We start from the raw sequence: 17,232 nt of genomic DNA on the forward strand, positions 1-17,232 counted from the left end.
ACGGGCAGGTGGGCTGGACCAAAGGCGGGTGGGTAAGAAGTCCTTGGAGCTCTCCGAGGGCCCGGGAGGGAAGCCCTGCCCTGCGTGGCTGGAATGTCTGCAGCCTCGCTAAGAGCTCCCCGGGGAGCCAGTAAAGCGCAGAGTCCAGCTCCACGCTGCTGCAGGGACCCGAATGGAGGACGATGCCTTCCCCCACTGGGCCTTCGACCTCCTGTGGGCATCTTTTGGTTCATGCTCCTGCCTTGTCCACATGAGAAATGGGACCTCCATTTGTTTGACTGCACAGATGCCCAAGGCCACAGGACCCACAGGATGAGCTGAAACAAGGAGGACCATCCCAGCTGATGCCCTGGTCAGTAGAATGGTGGTTTTCAGATAGTTTTAGAGCTACAGACAGTGTTCTGGAAATAGACCCTTATCCTGAAGCCCAAAACATGACACAGATAAAGATGGAGCTGTTGCAGTTAAGAGGGGAAGAAGCTCCAGGACCCCTGTCCCCACCCAGCTGCCCTTGGAGGCCCTGGACTGTCTGTTGCCTCGCTCTCAGGCCTCCTGCCTGGACACTGAAACACATACATGAATGTGCCTTTCACGTTTTTCTTAGTAGTAAAAACTGAGTGAGATTTCGCTGGCAGGGAGAGCAGAAGCTATTTGCAGAGTTGCTGACTTGCAAGGCCCCATTTTCGGTCCCCAACTCAGAGGTCAACAAAGACAGATGAGGCCAATTGGGGGGATTTGCACCACTTTACAAGATCCTCCTTCTGCCCTGCGGGTGGATTAGCACGTGGTGGGCCTGCAGCAGCTGCTGACCACATCTGGCCCCAGCTCCGAAGTGGTCTGGGCAGCCAGATCAGGACTCCAGAACCCGATCTAGCCTACTAGCACCCTGGGAAAGAGGAAGGAAGCAAAGGGGATCACCCTAATTCAGATGGGTGCAGACACCAGAAACGCCCCTTGAAGAAGGACCAGTCCTTCTTCTATGTGGCTTCAGCGAACTTTGTAGAACCCACACCCCTGCCTTGGCACGACTCCCCGGGATCCTCTGGACCTCAGGTCACGCTGCGTCAGAGGCAAAGTAAGGCAGGGGCTTCTTGCCCAAGACGGGACTCCCCTGTATTGTCCGTCGTAAACAGCCATCTACCCCTGGCTCAGAGACCTCCAGTTTCAGAAAAGCTCATTACCTGCCCTCTCTGATCCCTAGAAAGTCCTTTGCCCACTGAAGAATGCGCCTCCTTTCATGCCCTGAACAAGCCTGCCCATCTCCCTTCCAGGCTCCGGCTCCCTCAGGCACCCCAGGCCTGCAAGAATCTGGAAGGTCCCAGGTGTCCCCAGAGACAGCAAGGCAGTCCCAGGATTTACGTGCTTTACGTTTGGTAAAGCACACACAGGCAGGTCCAAAAACCCCTCCGAAGGGCCTGATGCAAAGCCCGCAGCACCAGGCTGTGCCTCTCTGCACCCAGCAGCACGGAGTTTCCTTTGGGGGGGGCGGGTCTCTTTCCACAGGCATGGATGGGGCTGAAGAGCTAGGCTCAGGCTGAGGAAAATGGGAGCAGGTGAAAAGAGGAGGACAAAAGCATGCGGGCACCGCCCCATCCCCCCAAAAGGAAAAGGGTGGCAATGAGAAGGGTGACAGATGGAGAAGAGGGGGGAAGGGAGAGGAGGCACACAGGGGAGGAAGGGGGTACGGCGGCCCCCCGGCCTCACACCCACTGCAGGAGGGCCTGGCCTGCTCCCTCAGCCCTGGCCCTGCTGCTGAAATTCCAGCTCTGCACGCAGCCCAGCTGGCTCGCTGCCAGTCATGTGCCAGCTCCAGGCTGGGCAGCGGGAAGTGGGGCACGCGGCGGGCATATGGACGAGAAGCCAGGAAGCGCAGAGCCAAGGGCTGGACGTCCGCTTGGCCCAGAGACGCAGAGCCTGGCGGGTGCAGCCAGCCCCGCCCTCTCCGCAGCACAGAGCTCGAAGACCCCAGCCTTCGTAAACACCCAGGAAGTGCCCGAGGGCGAGACTGGGGGCTGGGCACCCAGGGGACCAGGGAAATCATGAGGTCTGGTTGGTACAAGCAAGTCAGCGGACCCCACTAGCTGGCCATAGGAGGTTTGTAGAGAGGTGGCATGTGTGGTGGTCAGGGTGTGGGCTCTGGGACAGCTGCCTGGCTCTGAACATCAGCTGGATGACCTCAAGGCAGGTTTATTCATCTCTCTGAGCCTCGCTTTCCTCATCTGTAAAATGGGGGTACAGCAGCACCTGCTTCATCCGTGTGATGGCTCAGAGAGCTGGTGCAGGGGACGTGCTGAGCGCAGAGCCTGGCACGTGCCGGCTCCCAGCAAGGCAAATTCAACGCTGAGAAAGTGTGCGGGGTTGCATCAGTACCAAGGGGCCCACACAGGCCCCAGCTCGGGTATCCCTCCCTCCATTTATGACCCTCCGGTGGAAATACCCTCAGAACTCCCTTCCCACAAGCCGTTGCCCAACGCACAAGGGCTGAGAAGCAGTAGAGGTCGGGGCAGATAGGACAATCATCTCCCGCTTCCCTCAGCCCGACCCCTCATCTCTCTGAGGTCCTTGTCATGCGGGTCCATCCTTAAGACTCATTTAGAGCAAAAGCCATAGGAGGACAAGGACAAACCAGATTATTGGATTTTTTTAAAAAACTCAGGCCATATGGGGAAACTATAGACTTATACAGGCCACCTCCGCTGCACTCCAAGGCTACTTATAAAAGAACTTGGAGGGTTCGCATCCGCTTTGGGTGAGGTAGCCCCATCACAGAGGGGCAGGTCTCTAGGAAGCCAGAGAGAAAGTCAACACAGAGCTGACTGCCACTTCAGTGCTGTGTGACCTTAGAGCGGTAGCCTACCTCTCTGGGTCTCAGTTTCCTCAACTGTGAAATGGGCCACAGCACCTCTGTCACAGGACTGCTGTGAGGCTTGAATGAACATAAACTGCTTGGCTTTACTGGTTCAGTGGTGGGTGCCAGACAAGTGGTTCAGAGCTGGGCATGAGCCATGGCAATGGGGGTCAATGGTGGGGGGCAGGACCAGAACCCAGGCAGCCCCTCCTGCTCTGGCCACCATCCCCTCCACTGCCCGGTGTGTGATGTTTCCCACCCTAGGTTGCCGCCTCTGCTCTCTTCTGCCTACCCAAAGTTTAGACTGCTAGCTCACCTGCCACCTTCTCCATGAAGTCCTCCTGGCTTAGCACTGAAAGTTGGTATCTGGAGGGGCCTTTGCTGAACAACCAGGCGTACCTGGGTTCTTGTTCCCTCGAAGCTAGTCTTGGACACATTTCTGTTTCTCGTATCTTGGTTTTGCTCTCAGCCTCCCCACCCCAAATCGAACTGTGCTTTCCTAGAGGGTGGGGCCCAGGTCCTCAGACTTCCCCTGGGGAACTTCCAGCACTGACTTCACAGGGTCGTAGGGGGCTGAATGAACTCACGCGTAGGGAGTATTCGGGACAGGCCTGGCACACAGTAAATGCCATGGAAGCATTTGCTCTGATGATTATTATCTAGCCACCCCACCCCCAACTGCGGCCCCAGGCTGGGGCTGGGGGGATGGAGTGAAGCAGAAACCAGGAAGAGGAGGGCTTTCCTCCTTCCCTCATCCCTCTCCTTCCCTCCCTCTCACTCCCTTCAACCTGCTTCTCCTTTGTGCTCAGACCACAGAGCCCGCCCCCTCGCCCCATGAGCCATCTCTGGCTGCCATGCCCTTGCCCTGTGCCCCCCTGGGTCCCCAAAGGCTGTTTCATCACGCCTCAGCTCCCTGCCCCACCCCCCTGCCCAACATGTGCGGATCCCATGGCCTCCTGCCAAGGCCTGGGGCTGCCAGCAGAGGCAAAGAGACAGAAATCTCACCGCTCGGTAGGTTTTCTTCTGCCCAGCGTGCTTGGGGGCTTTGCCTGGCTCCGCTGAGCTCTCCACATGCATCGAGTAGATGATGTCAAAGAAATCTTCCACCACAGCGACCCGCTTCAGAGAGATGCCCTCCGGCTCCGACAGGCCATCTGCCCCCTGCGACAGGGTGGACAAGCTGTGTTAGTGTCAGGGATGATGGCAGGGTGAGAGCTGGGCCCTGTGGCTGGGCAGTGGGTCAGGGGCAGGGACACCGCTGCTCGCTGACCCCGTAAGGCCTCCGATGGTAGGTCTGGGGGGCTGGGGGACAGAAGCCTGCTGAGAGGGCCGCAGGGAGGGGGCTTCCAGAGTCAAGGGTGGCTGCTGCTACTAAATCTGCCAGAAACAATGGGCAGAGAAAAACAACAAATTAAAAAACCAAGAGCCACCATGTTCACAATTTCAGACAGATTGTGCCAGGCTCAGAAGGGAGCTTTCGAATCACACACTGTGCCAAGACCATCCTGGAAGCCTCTGGGGAGGGGGGCGGTGCTAACTAGATGCGGCTCCATCGAGAGCTCCCCAATTAGCAGTAACCCTTCGCTGTGGTCGGGGGCTAGGGTCCCAGGGAACCGGCTCGGATCACCTGGGTGACTCCTGCCTCGCCCTGGCATTTCAGAAAAGCTTTTCACCGCTGCCCACCTCCCCACTCCAGCAGCTGAGCGCCAGCAACGGCACCCGGGCTCTTTGTGTGTGGAGACGTAGAGAATGACAGACACAAGGCCACGTGGAGGTGGCAGGGCCACAGGAGTGGGGTGACCGTGGACCCCCCGAGCCTCTTACTGGGCTGGCACGAGTGCTGTCAGCTGGCCCCAAAAAGGAGTGCCAGGATCTCAGGGACACTGGGCTTTCAGCCACCATCTCCCAGAGTGGAGTCTTGGAGGGCCCCGGGGGTTTCAAAGAGGAAGAGCAAGCAGTGTTTGGGAGGGGGGATCTGGGAAAAAGGAGGCAGGCTCGTCTCCAAGAGCGCTCAAAACATACATCTCCAACAGAATTCTTCCCCAAAGGATCCCACTCAAGAATGCTGGCTCTCTGGAGGGGGAAAGGGGGTGTTCTTCTGGGGGCTCACAGCTGTCTCCCCAGCACAGAGCACAATGCCTGGCACACAGTAGGCTCAATAAACAGCTGCTGAATGACTGGGTGGTTGTAAGCGGCAGCCAGGCAGGGTAGTTTAGACACACACTTCTCCAGTTTCAATGGGGCCCCATCATTGACGTGGTTGTGTGACCCTGAGCAGGTATTTTGCTTTTCTGAGCCTCAGGTCCTTTACCTAGAGGCTGGGCATAACGGAAGCACCTTTCCCATAAGCTGCAGAGAGGAGTAAGTGAAATGTGTGCGCGGCACTTAGCACCAAGCCTGGCCACAGAAACTGCTGGATAAATATTGTCATTAAGAAGTGCTTTGCCAATTGCCAAGCTTCCCCCAGCCAGGACGGGGCTGAACATCGCGACAAGCCTGGGAGACCGTTAGGGTCAGGACCTGCCTGTGGGATGGTGGCTGGTAAGGGTCAGAGCTGGCTCAGGACTTTGGTCTTTGTCGTCCAGGGAGAATCGAGGGCACGCTGAATGGGACACTCACTCACAATACATTCTGGGCACAGGCAGGGTTTGCTTTTATCCAGCAATTTTCTCAACGTGCCATGATAGCATAGCAGGGCTATCTCTTTGCCAGTGGCCCACTTGAGAGCAGGTGGAAAGGAAGGGCATCTGGGACGTAGGGACCAAACACTAGGGCTAGTGGGCAGCGTCCATGAGTGATGACCCTGGGTGGTGACCTCACTGGCCCTGCATCCACTGCAATGGGGACTTCTCAGCAGGTACCTGTGTGTGTGTGTGTGTGTGTGTGTGTGTGTTCGCGCGCCTGTGTAGGAAGAGCAGCTTGCTGGTCCTGACTGCTTGCTGTGAGATCGTAGGCAAACTCTTCAACCTCCCTGAGCTTCACTTATGAGATGAGCTGTAAAATTCCATGACTGCTATTCTTAAACCCTCTCAGAAGTTCCTGTTATCTCTGTCTTGAGGGTATCTGAAGTCCCCCTCTGAAGTCCTGGGCTCATCAGTGACTAATTCATTAGCTGACTTGTAACTACCAGCATTTTGGAGATCTTCAAATACTGCCGTGACAGAGATGCATGGGACAAATATGATGACAGGTCAGTTACAATACCCTTCTAACCAGAGGTTCACATTGGCAACAACAAACAAAAGAAACTTAAGAATGAAAATACAACTGGGTTTCTATTTCTTGAGCGGGGGTGGGTTCAGTTTATAAAAAGCCATTGATCTGAACACTTACAATTTGTGTACTTTTCTGTGTGTCTGTTAAACTTAATTTTAAAAGGTATATTTTTTAAAAGTATAATGGGGTGGGTAGTCCCAGACGCATAATGATGGGTTTCGCTGCTTACAAGTGAATAGACCTCTCTGCTCATAAAATTGTTTCAGGCCAGAACACAGATACTTCTGGAAAAAGTTGATAAAATTTGATGAGAAGGAAGAGAGAAAAAAGACAATCTGATGAAAGCTAATATTTTAGATAGGTGAGATGGAAGGTGCCCCCTAACCAGCTTGGTGACCTTGGACAGGTCACTTCTTCACGTCTTAAAACTCAGTTTCCTGGGCTTCCCTGGTGGCGCAGTGGTTAAGAATCCACCTGCCAATGCAGGGGACACGGGTTCGAGCCCTGGTCCGGGAAGATCCCACATGCCACGGAGCAACTAAGCCCGTGCACCACAACTACTGAGCACTCTAGAGCCTGCAAGCCACAACTACTGAAGCCTGCATGCCACAACTACTGAAGCCTGCACGCCTAGAGCCCATGCTCCGCAACGAGAGAAGCCACCGCAGTGAGAAGCCCGCGTGCCGCAACTAAGAGTAGCCCCCGCTCACTGCAACTAGAGAAAGCCCGTGCACAGCAACGAAAACCCAATGCAACCAAAAATAAATAAATTAATTAATTTAAAAAGAAAAAAACAACTCAGTTTCCTCTCACCTGTAAAATGAACCTAAAAAGTCCTAGTTGGATGTTCCAAGGCTCAGGTAAGAACGTAAGTCAGGCATCTGCCACATAGATCCATTCAGGTTACAAAAGGGGTCCCCCGAGGTAATCACCACCACCAGAAGAGATGCAGAATCTTATGCAAAATAACATGCTAATAAGGCTGTCACAAATACTTGGAATAAGCTTTCCTAAAGTCAAGGTATAACTAACGAACTCAGATTAAACAGCAAAACACACTGCCCAGTGCCTGACCTGCCTCGGTCCCAGCCTCCCACCTCCATTCACAGGCAGGCGCGGGTAACCAACAGCTTTGTACCTGGCCCAACGTGACCATAAAATTAACCCAGAGAAACTATTCAGGGATGCTCCCTCTTTAAAAATGGATTGTCGGGGCTTCCCTGGTGGCACAGTGGTTGAGAGTCCGCCTGCCTATGCAGGGGACACGGGTTTGTGCCCCGGTCCGAAAAGACCCCACATGCCGCGGAGCGGCTGGGCCCGTGAGCCATGGCCGCTGAGCCTGCGCGTCCGGAGCCCGTGCTCCGCAGCGGGAGAGGCCACAGAAGTGAGAGGCCCGCGTACCGCAAAAACAAACAAACAAAAAATGGATTGTCATCTCCTGTGCTGTTCAAACCTGGGTCCTGTAATCGGTCTATCTCAACTGCAGAGATGTACACGGGAAAGGAGAGGGCCCGTAGCAACCAGAATTCAAACCACACAAGGTCTGCAGAGCCACACCTTGAACTGTCCTCTGGTGAGCTGTGGCCACCTGGACACCATGTGTACCACACCCTGAGGGTGGAACACCAGGATATCTGTGTGGCCTTCAAGGAGAACCCTGGGAAGAGAACAAAGGGATCACACGGCAGTCACGTGCCACAGACAGCTCTGCCATGCCCTGCATCCACAGAGGTAATAACTTTCATGCTAAACGCTGCAGGAAAGACATGCCTTTCCTAGCCGAGAATCCAGACGCAGTACTACAACGCTTGAGCTGCTAATTAGGGAGTGGACAGCACCTTCCGCATAGCCTTGGGATGCCTCTGCCAACCACCTCTGCTTTGTACCCAAGTTAGCTTAGTCTGATCCACAGCCCTAAGCAAGCTGGGCCCTGGGTTGACAAAGGAAGCTCACTTCATCTACAGGCTGGATAAAGAGTGGGGCTGGAGCCTCTTGGCTATTCCCCACTTCCTGGGAACGCCAACTAGGAGTGATGGAATGGAACCCAGCAGCACCGCATGGGAAAAGCCATGAAAAACACATGGTCAGGGCTTCCCTGGTGGCGCAGTGGTTGAGAGTCCGCCTGCCGATGCAGGGGACACGGGTTCGTGCCCTGGTCCGGGAAAATCCCACATGCCGCGGAGCGGCTGGGCCCGTGAGCCATGGCTGCTGAGCCTGCGCGTCCGGAGCCTGTGCTCCGCAACGGGAGAGGCCACAACAGTGAGAGACCTGCGAATCGCAAAAAAAAAAAAAAACCAAAAAAAAACACGTGGTCAGTTGTGCAGGACCGACCTCTGGGGCCTTCCTGTGTGGGGAAGAATATTGCCATGGTAACTTACTACATCCTTTTGAAACAGCTAACTCCAAAACAGCCAGCCACACTTGGGCCAACAAAACCAGACATGACAATAGTTGTTAAAAATTCATGGAGCGGGACTTCCCTGGTGGCGCAGAGGTTAAGAATCTGCCTGTCAATGCAGGGGATACAGGTTCGAGCCCTGGTCTGAGAAGATCCCACGTGCCGCGGAGCAACTAAGCCCGTGCACCGCAACTACTGAGCCTGCGCTCCAGAGCCCGCTTGCCTACAGCCCGTGCTCCGCGACAAGAGAAGCCACAGCAATGAGAAGTCCGCACACCGCAACAAAGAGTAGCCCCTGCTTGCCACGACTAAAGAAAGTCAGCGCGCAGCAACAGACCCAACACGGCCAAAAAAAAAAAAATTCATGGAGCTACAAACTTTCTTGGTTATTACCATCTTCCTTAAAACCAGCCCATCTGGGTTCCAAACTAAAGACCAGGTTGCAAGTCATTGAGGAAACCACCAAATATCTACTTAAGCAAGGCTGATATTTCAGAATATTTATAACAATGTTTGCAAAGTGTGGCCCCTAGGCATCACCTGTGAACTTGTTAGAAACGCAATTCTCAGGTTCCACCTCAGACCTACCAAATCTAACACTCTGAGGATTTTAATAGACCCCCCAGTTGATTCTAATGCATGACAGATTTGGGGAACTGCTGATTAGAATGTCTCTGTGATTGAGACAGGGAGGTAACTAGTAAGGAAAATGGCATTGGATAATGAATATAAACATGTTCTGGGACTTCCCTGGTGGTCCAGTGGTTAAGACTCCACGTTTCCAGTGCAGGGGGCCCGAGTTCGATCCCCGGTCAGGGAACTAGATCCCGCATGCCGCAACTAAAAATTCCGCATGCCACAACGAAGATCCTGCAGGTGGCACGGCCAAATAACTATTTTTTTAAAAAAAGAATAAACATGTTCCGTGCTGCCAGGCCTAACATATTAATATTTTCTTCTCCGGTGAAGGCCCATTCTCCTAATGGAGGGAAGAAAAGAATCTCATTGGACAACATTAGTATGAATTCAAAACACCTACCCAGAGGCTTAATGTGGCTAATGGATAGAAAGAGCGGGAGTGCCCAGCATCCTGACATCTGATTTTTAAGTCCTCCCTGGCAAAATTAATTAATACTTAAGCAGGTCATCCCTTGACGGGTCTTTTTCTGGCTTCCTCAGTTTCCTCAAATGATCTGAATGCTTGGCACAAAGGGGACTGCTGTGCCCAGGGCTGCAAACCTAGGAGAGAGATGAGCATGTCTTCCCAGGCCCCTGCCTGGGTGGCCTCGCGGGCTGTTGTTGGGAGTCATCTCTCGGGTGAGCTCCTGAATCTGACTGAGTTTTGCCCGTCTTCCCACTAAGCCAATTAAACGGACTCCTGCCCTTGATGGCAGGTGAGGTCCAATTGCTAATGGATTGCAGTTCTGTCATCTCCACTGGAACTTCAAAGTCACTTGCTGGTAATAAGTTATACACTTATCAAAGTGGGCTCACCGTTTCAGGCCACCGGGGTGCCGTTTAGTGCACCACCATCACTATAGTAGTGGCACATGCCTTCCAGCAACGAAGTGTCCATGATTAAGAGAAATGAGGCTAAACAGTGGGGACATTTCTCAATTGGGTTCCTAAGGTAGAGGAAGAAACCATGCAAACAGTCCTTAGGATGAGCCCTTTTGGTGCAGCTCTCGACAAAGAGTAAAAATCAACGAGCTTCCCTGGTGGCACAGTGGTTAAGAATCCACCTGCCAATGCAGGAGACACGGGTTCGAGCCCTGGTCTGGGAGGATCCCACATGCCTCGGAGCAGCAAAGCCCATGTGCCACAACTACTGAGCCTGCACTCTGGAGCCCGAGAGCCACAACTACTGAGCCCGTGTGCCACAACTAGTGAGCCCACGTGCTGCAACTACTGAAGCCCGTGCGCCTGGAGCCTGCGCTCCTCAACGGGAGAGGCCACCGCAATGAGAAGCACACGCACCACAACGAAGAGTAGCCCCCGCTCGCCGCAACTACAGAAAGCCCGCGCATGGCAACAAAGACCCAATGCAGCCAAAAATCAATAAATTTATTTCAAAAAAAAATCAACGAGGTTGCTGTCAGAGGAGAAAGTCAGTGAGCAGAACCCACCCCTGGGGAAACACACCTTTGGCTACCACTTGTTTGGGAGCCCAAGACTTCAGGAGGTTGCACAGACACGTGTGAAGACGCTGCCCCATCCCATGAGGGCCAGCCAGATTACAGGCAAAAGCTACTGCAAACGCTATTAGCTGCGTGTTCCTCCCAACTTCTGGAACTGTGGCCATTCCTCCCGTGCCCCAAACCACACTTTAATCAATTCAGGCGGGACCAAGGTTTTGGAAATGGGGGTAGCAGTTTTTGGGGAGTTCTCACTAACTCTCATTCCAACTACTGGTAGGGCTGAAAGAAGACCCAAGGGGAGAAGTCAGCTTCCTGCAAAGGGTCCTCAGAGGGAAAGGAAAATGGTGGAGATGAAATTTAAAAAGCAAACTAAATGGAGAGAACGAAAAGAACAGAAAACCAGAATGAAGACCGTCACCCAAATATCCAGAAATTCTTTCCTCAGAATCTCCAAGAGAAGCCGGTCACAGTTTGTAAAGGGCACTCAGATGACTGAGAGGGGCCGTTACTTTAATGGGACAAGGACAGTATTTGAATTTCCCTACGTTATGAACACTACTTACTGCAGACTGGAAACCAAAACCAAAAGCAGAAAACTCCAAGATAAAGATTCACAGCAGAATTTTCGGACCCATGGTTGCACTGAGCTCTGTAGGCCTGGATGGGGCGGAGGGATGAGACCTCCCCCCGCATAAATAAATAAATACAAAAACAAGGCGTGGAGGACCTAATGTTGCCTCTTCTCCACCCCTGTGCACAATCTCCAACTGTTAGTGCAGAGCCGCCACCGCATCGCACCTGCCATCTGGAACAGGCCTCATATATTCCAAGGCTTCCTTTCTGCTTCGCTGAACCTCCATCTTCTTTCAAATCACGCCGGGGACCGAAATGCACACGCCGGGGCCACAGGGCAAGGTGCTGGGGATCAGCTCCCAAACAACAGCACTACCTTTGAGGGATGCCACCCTTCAAGCAGCTCTGAATGTTTTTCTTTTTCCTTTTTTTTTTTTTTTGGTTTTGTTAACTGTGGGATGTCTGGAAAGGGTGGACGGGGAAGGAGTGGGAAGAGAAAGGGGTGTAGCGGGCCAACGTGTCCCCCTCTTGGCGCAATGACCCTGGTTTAAGGGATGGAGGGAGGGAGTAGCTAAGGCACTCTCAAGCAGGATAGGGTAGGGCCTGGAGGATAGGAATTCTGGCCTGGGCGTGCCAGGAGGGCGCAGGTGCTCTAAGGTTAAGTCACAGGCCTGAGGACAATGAGCCCTGACCCTGGGCCTCAGTTTCCTCCTGTGCAGAGATGACACGATACGCGCAGTGCCTTTCGCCACCTCACAGGAAGGTTGTGGGAACCCAAAGGATGCACAAATAGCCCCCACCCTGGGCGAGATATCCATAAATAACCGCGGTCACCGCTAGTATGGAGGGGCGCGCTCCAGGATTCTGGGCACCCGCCTCCCTCGAGCGCCGCGGCCAAGGGCAGGGGAGTGGGGTCGCTGAGGTGGGGGTGAGGCGGAAGGGGGCGGCCCTGAGCCAAGCAGACCCAGCGGGCGGGTCCCTTCGGGGCCGCGGCGGGCGGCCGGGGCGCGCTAACGAGCGGGGCCCCAGGTGCGGGCCCCACCCCAGACTTGGAGGGAGGAGGAGGGGCTGGAGGGGGAGGGGAAAGGCCCGCGCTAATGACTGTTGACAGCGCGCGCTGGGACTGGCCGAGCCGCGCGCGCCACTGACAGCTGCTCCGGCGGGGAGCTGGGGGACGGGGGTGAGGCTGCTCGCGCTCCCCCCACGGCGCACGCGCGTGCGCCTCGGCGAGGAGGGGCCGGGAGGAGCGCGCGCGCCAGGCCCGGGTTCGGAGGGCCTGCTGGAGCGGCTCGCGCGGGCTCCTCGCGGGCAGGCAGGTAATGAGAGTAACCATGGCAACCCACCAGAGGAAGTGTATTCTGCAGGAGACGTTAATCCCCTCTCCCCGGAGCTGGGACAGCCTGACTTTCCATTCTCACACAGTAATTAGATACCAGCTGTCAGTGCAGGGGGGACGGCTCCGCGGCTGCAGCCCGGCTGGGGGGGCGCACAAAGGGGGCGGGGGGGGCGGGAGGAACGCGGGGAGGAGGACGTTAAAGACACAGGGACGCTTTCCGGCGGGTGGGCCGGGGCGGCGCGCCTCCCCCAGTCTCCGGCCTCGAGGCGCGCTCCCGCTCACCTGGAGACCCCGCCCGCGCGGGGCCCCGCCCACTCGACACGCACCTGCTGCGCGCGCGCGCCCGCCCGCCGGCCCCTGCGTTCCCCCTTTTTCGACCCCGCCTCCCCACTCTCCGCGCACCTGCTCCGCTCCCCGCCCTCCTGGGACGCTGCCCACCTGTCCTTTGTGCGGGGCGGTACCATTCGATCTGCCCAGCTCTCCTTCAGGGAGCGCCCGCTATGTGCCAGGCGCCGTGCCAAGCCTGATCTGTGTAATCCTCACAGACCCTCTGCGGTAGGCGCCTCTGCTGTTCCCCGCCCAGGGCGCAGCGGGGTGTGGCCATTTGCCCAGGGTCACGCAGACTTGAACTCCCATCCCGATGCCCATTTAACCACCAAGCTGCAGCGCCTCCCCATCGCGTCCACATCCGTTATAGCTCCAGGGGCCTCCCAACCGCCCAGGGAGACAAAACAATCACGCTGGTGGCTGGCATCGTGGTGCACTTAATGTGTGCCAAGCATTCACTGCCTCATTTCACTTTCCCAGCAGCCCTGGGAGGAGTATTACCCCCATCTTATAGATGAGGAAACTGAGGCACAGAAAATGGAAGGGACTTGTCCACAGGCATGGAGAACAGAGAGGAAGAGCTGGATTCAAACCCAGGCACTCAGACCCCAGGATCCATGCTGTCAGCTACCGGCACTATTAACTCCACCCCCAGGTTCCTGGTGTCTGTAATCCAGCCCAGGCCCTCTCCTTTCACCCTTCAGCCCACCCACATCCTGTCCCAGCATCAGTAAGGAGCTGCCTCTCTTAGCCATACCTGAGAAATAGAAGTTTCTAGGCCTAAAGCCACTGCCACGTCCCTAATTTCTGCCAGACCTCCCAGAAACCCTGGCTCTCAGTGAGGGTAGCCACTCAGAAATCATTGTAGGCCAGCCTCCCCATTTCCCAGGTAGGGGAACCAAGACCACCAAGGTGAAAGGGCTAGCCCAAGGAGGAGATGGCCTCGTGGAGCCTTTGGCGGGGAGTTCAGTCCCCGCAGGCCCAGCTATGGCTCCTGCCCCCCACCCCACAGTCAGGTCTGGGGGGGCACGCCAAGGAGGGGCAGGAAGTGCTGAGAAGCAGAGCGGGCTCCCGTCCCCAGTGGCGGCGGGTGTCTGGGGCAGGAGGAGGCTATCTGATCCCTTCCCCACTGCCCCGGCCATGACCTCCTCCCTCCCTCCATCTCTCCCTCCTCCCTCATGGCCAGGGGAGCCAGCACCCTGGGCTGCAGCTGAGAACCCAGCGTTCCCCAACCAGGCCCACATTCCTGTGGGAGGAGGAGTGGGGGGGGGGGCATTGGGCCAAGGGCTTTAGGGACGGGGCACCCCTGGGGTTGCCCCACCCTGCCTGGGCCAAGGCCGGGCTGTCTCCAACCTCACCATTTCCTGCCTCCGCTCTCCGCATCTCTCAGTAGCAGAGCTGCCTAAATTTGGCTCCAGGAGGGAATGGGGGAGGTGGCAGCAGGCGGGTGCTGTCAGAGGCCAGGGCGCAGCTCCCTGTCTAGCCGGCTGGCATTTTTGCTGTCTGGAGGAGGGCAGGGGGGCCCAGCAGCCCTCTCCGGGAAAGGGAGATGTTCGTACCTTCTGACGTGAACTGAGTAATGTGCAAACGACATGCAAACCAAGCTTCAAATCAGCATCTCAGCCAGGGAACAGCTTGGGTGCTGCTTTTGGGATGAGAACAGAAGGACCAGTGGCCCGCTCCCCAGGGCTCCCGTGGGGGCTGAGGGTGGGTACAGGGTGTCCGGGGCTGGGAGCCGGGAGACTCCGTTTCTTGCTGGTTGGAGCTTCAGGGCTTTAGATCAGTGGCTGGATGCTCTGGGTCCCAGCCTGAGAGCAGGGCCATGGCTTGCTCTGCCTGCTCGGGCACAGTGCTTGGCACACCCTGTCACATGGTTAAGCACATGAGTTTGTAGCCACCCTGTCTAGGTTTGAACCTTGGGTCTCTACTGGCCAACTCGGTGAATTCATCAACAGCTGTTTACCCAGGCAAACAGCTCATGTAATTGGCAGCCCTTTTAGGACTTCCCTGCCCTAGAAGGTGGGCACAGGGGCATGGCCCAAAAGAACATGGGCTTCGGAATCAGACCTGGATTCCAGGTCTGGCTTAGCCAGTGAGGCTCTGTGGGTCTCACGCCCTCCTCTGGGAAATGGGTTCAGGATCTCAAGCTCAGCTGTGATGTCCACGTGAGGGCCTGGACACTCCAGAAGTCTTCCCACCAGCGTGGTCTCACTGCTCTCTGCATTCATTCAACTACCTTCTCTGTCCCGATCCCATCTCCCCTCTCCTCTTTGCTGTCTTGGTTTTTCTCTTGTCTTGTAGATTTCTTTCAGTCTCTCCCCTCCCGTTCTCTCCACTTGTCTCCGCGACCTCAGGGAAGCCACAGCCTCTCCCAGTCTCAGTCTGCACATCTGCTGCATGGGGGTAATGGGAGGTGGATGACGAGCTCTGTCTGGGGTCTAGGGCCCAGGAGGAACTGGATGGGCGGCAGCACTTCATAAGGCCCATTTACATCCCAAATGACCAGGAGGGGTGGGCTGTGCCCCCAGCTCTATCAGGTATGGGGTGTTGGGGCCCCACTTCTCGGTAACTCTGTTTAACCCCAGATAACTGCTCTCCTGCCCCTCGGCCAGGGCTGATATGAGCTGAATCCAACTTCCTGCCACCCAAAAGCCACTTCCTGCCAAACTCGAGCTGATACCAGAAGAACTTGTTTTCTGCGCACAGAGCAGTCCCGCTGGGGCGGCCACCCGCCTGCCCCGGGTGTGAACATTTTTTCCATCTGCAGGTCGGCCTGGTGAGGCCGGCAGGGGTGGGGGGGGAGGATGGGGACTCTGCCCTCCTCACCTCTGAACCTGCCTGTCCTGCCCCGCCATAGCCTCCGGGCCTGCCAGCCAGCCCAGGAAGGGTGCCAGGTGGCCCTTTGGGCCCAGACAGACGCGTGTAGGCAGCCATACACAGTCTGACACAGCCACACACACAGCCGGCCTGACAGTCCTCACAGCCACCGGGCGTTTGGGTGAAGACTCTGGGAGACAAGTGCGTGACCCTGTCAGACAGCAGTCGCACACACTCAGAGTCACAGACAACCGCACACGGAGACAGTATACCCAGTCTCAGTCACTCACACACATGCACACGGAGCTCCCCACACTTGCCCAGCGTCCCCCTTCCAGATGTATTCACTAATTCAACAAACACTCTCTGAGGGCCTGCTCTGTGCCAAGCCCTGGGCTAACCCAGAGTAAAAGCTACTGGAATAGTAACACATAGGTAGCTGACCTGTGCTGTTCCCTCAGTTTCCTTACCTGTGAAATGGGGAGAACAGCCCTGCCCCATAGGTCTGTTGGGAGGATTAATGAGCTAATTCGTGCAAGGCCCTGGTCCCCATCTGGCCCGTAGACAGCACCGTCTAAGTTAGGCTATCTGAGTTAACCAGGAGCTTCCTGTGCCCAGCTCCGCTGAGATCTTACATACCTTATGGCCCTGAGTCCTGGCCCAAGCCCCCCACGGCTCAGGTCCTCATTCCCATTTCCACAGATGAGGAAACTGAAGCTCCGGGAAGAGGCCCACAGGTCCTCAGGGTGCCCCCATGACCTCCTCTCCTGCCGCATCCCTCTGCTGCTGCGGCCTGCCTCACTGCCCGCCTCGCCACACAGCCACGGTTGCCTCTGCCTGGAATGGCCTTGCCACTTGATCTTGGTGTGACCGGCTCCTTCTGACCTGCCTACTTCCCCAGCTCCTCCCCAAAGCCCAGGCAGCCCCTGTTCACTTCCCTCAGAACGCTCATCACCTGTGGAGCACCTGGACCCTCCACTGGCCTTTAAGGGCCAAGAGTCAGAACCATTTTGTCCATCCTCTGGCACCTAGCAGGGGCTCAACAACTTCAGAACTAAATGGATAAACGAAGTGGCCTGCCCCTCACAGCTACTGAGGACAGAGCCTGGGGCCACGCCAGGACACCTGAAGCTGGAGCTCAGTCCTGTGCTATCTTGCTTCTCACGCCACCAGCACTTCATAGCGTGTCAATGCATGAATGAATGAAACCAAGATTTCGGGATCCCGGTCCAGTGCTCTCTGGGCCAAACCTCCTTCACTTCCTGGCAGCGTGGACAGGAGCCAAGCTCCAGCCGCTTCGGATGGTGGCGGGGCTGACGGGCCGCCTGAAGCCTGCTGTCAGGAGCTCGTCTGGCCACAGCCGCCAGCAGGGAAGACCAGCTGGCGGTGCAGGGTCCATCGGCCCAGGCCTGGAATCTGAGCCGCCCTGAGAGGCCCAGCTTCTCTCCAGGCCCCCACAAACTGGCCTTTGTTTCCCAGGCCGGCCAAGACCCAGCAGCCTGGGCTTTCTCTCTGCCTGCGGCACCCGCACTGAGCTGGCGGGGTAAATGGGCCAGCCTCCCCTCTGTCCGGGCCCAGG

General features: G+C 56.3%; 1 protein-coding gene across 2 annotated transcripts in view; it reads right to left on the reverse strand.

The window, feature by feature from the left end:
• The window catches only part of NOL4L (nucleolar protein 4 like), a gene marked incomplete at both ends in the record, with an annotated part of 124,525 nt that overhangs the window by 69,393 nt on the left and 37,900 nt on the right, over positions 1-17,232 (reverse strand). For both annotated transcript variants that reach the window (XM_082856484.1, XM_082856483.1), the window contains one exon: positions 3,854-4,009. In XM_082856484.1, the coding sequence (XP_082712610.1) occupies positions 3,854-4,009 (156 nt within the window). The remainder of the gene's footprint in view (positions 1-3,853; positions 4,010-17,232) is intronic.

The sequence above is a fragment of the Leucopleurus acutus genome (genome assembly GCF_964270905.1).
Source record: "Leucopleurus acutus genome assembly, chromosome: 16".
Taxonomy (NCBI): domain Eukaryota; kingdom Metazoa; phylum Chordata; class Mammalia; order Artiodactyla; family Delphinidae; genus Leucopleurus; species Leucopleurus acutus.